This window comes from Poecilia reticulata, linkage group LG23, assembly GCF_000633615.1.
Source record: "Poecilia reticulata strain Guanapo linkage group LG23, Guppy_female_1.0+MT, whole genome shotgun sequence".
In the NCBI taxonomy this organism is placed as follows: Eukaryota; Metazoa; Chordata; class Actinopteri; order Cyprinodontiformes; family Poeciliidae; genus Poecilia; species Poecilia reticulata.
In genome coordinates, this window is record NC_024353.1 from 12,914,408 (window position 1) to 12,918,653 (window position 4,246).

Here is a 4,246-nt window from a genome sequence, read left to right on the forward strand (position 1 = left end):
TGTGTGTGTGTGTGTGTGTGTGTGTGTGTGTATGCATAGACCTGATGAGGTGATTTGAGCTCAGATGGGGCTCTTGTGAAGAGAAAGTGAAGCACAGTGCTGTAGGGGATCAAGTCACCTACTGCAGGACTGCTGGCAATCAGTTCACTGGTCTGAAACAGCAGAGGTCTGAAACACAGTACACACAATGTTTCTTGTGTCACACATACAGTGTCCAAAACTTCCACCACTGAAAAGCTGAAAGGTCTGACTGCAACTAATGTACGTCTACGACTACAAGAGTAGTAGATGTTCTCTTGTACTACAAGAAGAATTAAAAACATGGCTGGAAGCTTTTTCTTGATCAGACAAATTGTGTCTATTTTTCATTTCAGCTCATAAAAAGGGGGCATGCAAATAAGGGAGACAAATGGTCTCAGCTGATGTAAAATGCAAATATGGGAGGATTTTCTTTCTGCAAATGTCTTCCCCCTGGGAGGGGACTCAAACCTGTGATGGCCACGTGAAAGACTGAGGTGACAGATCCTCAGTCACCGCGGAGCCCAGGGAGGATTTTTATTTGTAATGTCTTGAAACCACTCAGCAAACATCCAGGCTGTTTCCATGAAAGCTCAGTCACAGGTCTCATGGCTGGCATTTACTAGTTAAAATAGATAGTTAAAATAGAGCAGGATGTGAACCAACTAATTACTAAAATGACTGAGTTTGGTTCTTGGTTATATCCACACAAATAATTTGCAATCAGAGGGCACAGACCTGAAAGAGCGCAACATCCTGTATGGCTTCCCCAAATCGGACACTCTCCTGCACAGAGGGGCTACAGCCATCTCCATCTGACACACAGATTCACACAGTAATAATGCAGAATACACAATTACAGACAACACAGTTCAAAGGGCTTGGAATCTGAACTGGATTCTGAACTGTCCAAATCCCACATTTCAGCAGATCCTTACCTGTGCAAAGTCAGCAGCCAGCCTCATTTTGCCTCCTTCCCCCAGTGGGCGCAGGAGGCTCGCATGGCGAAGGAACAGCTCAATGGCTCTCTGGGCGATGGACTCTGTGTTGTCATAGACGAAGTCCACACACTGGAAACGTTTGAAGTAGTCGGCCATTACTCTGGAGATGAAACCTTGCAGCTCCTTCATGTACAGGGAGCATGGAACGTCTGGCTTATCAGGGCTGGACAGAGGCCTGGAAAACACACACACAAAAAAAACAGAATATTGAATATTAACATAAAACTGCATCATTTTAGTTGGGAGAAGGAGAACTGGGAATCTCAACATTTGTGCAGACTCTCCAGCTGCTCTGAATTAAACCACTTTTATTTTCTTGAGTTAACAGAATTTGAAATAAGAGCTAATCCAATTGTCTCTCTTTGAGGTGTCATTCAGAAAGGATCACAATGTGTCTCTTCTGATATTATGTGTTGGTGACAAAAGTTCAAAAACAATGGTCAACTTCCTTGCTGTTGATTAAATTTAATGTCAACAGTGAAAATGATTTTGTAAAAAGTAGGCCTTGTTGCGAAAAACAATAAATCAATTTATCGCACGATAAATTAAACCTATCAACCTCATTTTAATTATCTGCTTTATCGTCTCTTCCTGCCCTTTTTTTCTTTCTCTTGATGACACTGAATGAAAAAAGGCTCAGCTCCGGTGCTCTCCACTGACCCTCCCCTCCTCATTTCCTTAGAGTAATGTCCAGCGCACATTACACGAGTTGTCGGCCCATTTTCAAAACCTGAGACACATTAGCCGACAGAAATCCTAGGTATAACGGGTTCGTCGTGCCGTGTGGTGTCCAGCCACATGGGCACAAAATAATGGCTACAAGTCCAGTTAACTCATTTTAAAATCAGGCATTAATCAATGCTTTACTAGAATCTACCTGTGATGCATGTGGCTAGAGTCAGCGTAAAGTCCTGACTCAATAAAAATCNTCTCTTCCTGCCCTTTTTTTCTTTCTCTTGATGACACTGAATGAAAAAAGGCTCAGCTCCGGTGCTCTCCACTGACCCTCCCCTCCTCATTTCCTTAGAGTAATGTCCAGCGCACATTACACGAGTTGTCGGCCCATTTTCAAAACCTGAGACACATTAGCCGACAGAAATCCTAGGTATAACGGGTTCGTCGTGCCGTGTGGTGTCCAGCCACATGGGCACAAAATAATGGCTACAAGTCCAGTTAACTCATTTTAAAATCAGGCATTAATCAATGCTTTACTAGAATCTACCTGTGATGCATGTGGCTAGAGTCAGCGTAAAGTCCTGACTCAATAAAAATCCTTATAACCTATTTATGTCACGTTAACGAAGAACAGCTGAAAACTTATAGTTTATCAATTGCTGTAGCAATTTGGCTCCAACTCATCCCCTTGTCATTTCTATATTCTTTGCACAAGAGTCCGCTGGACTTCGGGTTGTGCCATGTCAGTTGTTTGGGATTCCCCTCCGTAATTTCCTCTCAGAAAGCGCGGAGGAGAATCCGCGCTTTCTGAGTGGCTACCCTTCACATTCAGCATTAAGCTTTCAGTCGAGGAAAACCCCTGATTTAGATCGAAGCGGCCATGACAATCTACCATAACACACCACACACTGCAGGACGCGGTTACGAAATCACCAGCGACAATCTTAGAACGGCCGACGATCTAAGATTGTCATAAGGGGAAAATAGCAGCAAAAAAACGTGTAGTGTGAACTACTGCATTAGGTAGTCAGACGCACTGAGCCTCATCCTGGCCGCCTCACACTCGGCTGCGAACCGCTCCAGTGAGAGCTGCAGATCACGATCTGATGAAGCCAACAGGACCACATCATCCGCAAAAAGCAGAGATGTGATCCTAAAGCCACCAAAACGGATCCCCTCAACACCTYGGCTGCGCCTAGAAATTCTGTCCATAAAAGTAATGAACAGAATCGGTGACAAAGGGCAGCCTTGGCGGAGTCCAACTCTCACCGGAAACGAGCCCGACTTACTGCCGGCAATGCGGACCAGACTCTGACACCGGTCATACAGGGACCTGACAGCCCGTATCAAAGGGCCCAGTACCCCATACTCCCAGAGTACCCCCCACAGAGCCCACCCCCCGAGGGACAAGGTCCAACGCCTTCTCCAAGTCCACAAAACACATGTAGACTGGTTGGGCGAACTCCCATGCACCCTCCAGGACCCCGCTGAGGGTGCAGAGCAGGGGGACCACCACCCCAGTCTGCCAATCCAGGGGAACTGCCCCTGATGTCCATGCGATATTGCAGAGTCGTGTAAGTCAACACAACCCTACAAACATCCAGAGCCTTAAGGAACTCCGGACGGATCTCATCCACCCCCGGGGCCCTGCCACCGAGGAGCTTTTTAACCACCTTGGTGACCTCGTGCCCAGAGATTGGAGGGCCCAACCCAGAGTCCCCATGCTCAGCTTCCTCAACAGAAGGCATGTTTGGTGGGATTGAGGAGGTCTTTCAAGTATTCCGCCCACCGGCCCACAACGTCCCGAGTTGAGGTCAGCAGCACAYCATCCCCACTATAAACAGTGTTGGTGCTGCACTGCTTCCCCCTCCTGAGACGCCGGATGGTGGACCAGAATCACCTCGAAGCCATGCGGAAGTCTTTCTCCATGGCCTCTCCAAACTCCTCCCACGCCCGAGTTTTTGCCTCAGCAACCAACTGAGCTTCTGGTACCCAGAAGCATGCGGGTACCCATCAGCTGCTTCTGGAGTCCCACAGGCCAAAAAGGCCTGATAGGACTCCTTCTGCAGCTTGACAGCATCCCTCACTGAAGGTGTCCACCAATGGGTTCGAGGGTTGCAACCGCAACAGGTACCAGCAACCTTGCGACTGCAGCTCCGATAAGCCGCCTCGGCAATGGAGGCGCGGAACATGGTCCACTCAGACTCAATGTCCCCCACCTCCCCCGGAATGTGTTCAAAGTTCTGCCGGAGATGAAAGTTGAAGCTCCGTCTCACCGAGGACTCCGCCAGACGTTCCCAGCAGACCCTCACTACACGTTTGGGCCTGCCAGGTCTGACCGGCTTCCTCCCCCACCACCAGAGCCAACTCACCACCAGGTAGTGGTCAGTGGACAGCTCCGTACCTCTCTTCACCCGAGTGTCCAAGACATGCCACCGCAGGTCCGATGAAACGATGACAAAATCGATCATCGAACTGCGGCCTAGGGTGTCCTGGTGCCAAGTGCACATATGGACGCCCTTATGCCTGAACATGGTGTTCATGATGGACAA

The 4,246-nt window shown here is 48.4% G+C and overlaps 1 protein-coding gene across 6 annotated transcripts in view; it reads right to left on the reverse strand.

Annotated features, from left to right (window-relative positions):
- The window catches only part of cog5 (component of oligomeric golgi complex 5), a 91,406-nt gene that overhangs the window by 1,020 nt on the left and 86,140 nt on the right, over positions 1-4,246 (reverse strand). For 5 of the 6 annotated variants that reach the window (XM_008401223.1, XM_008401222.1, XM_008401221.1 and 2 more), the window contains 3 exons: positions 957-1,194; positions 757-833; positions 42-168 (listed from right to left, as the gene is read on the reverse strand). In XM_008401223.1, coding sequence (XP_008399445.1) covers positions 42-168; positions 757-833; positions 957-1,194 — 442 coding nt within the window. Of the gene's footprint in view, positions 169-756; positions 834-956; positions 1,195-4,246 lie in introns of all 6 variants that reach the window. The other variant, XM_017302851.1, reaches the window with a different exon arrangement.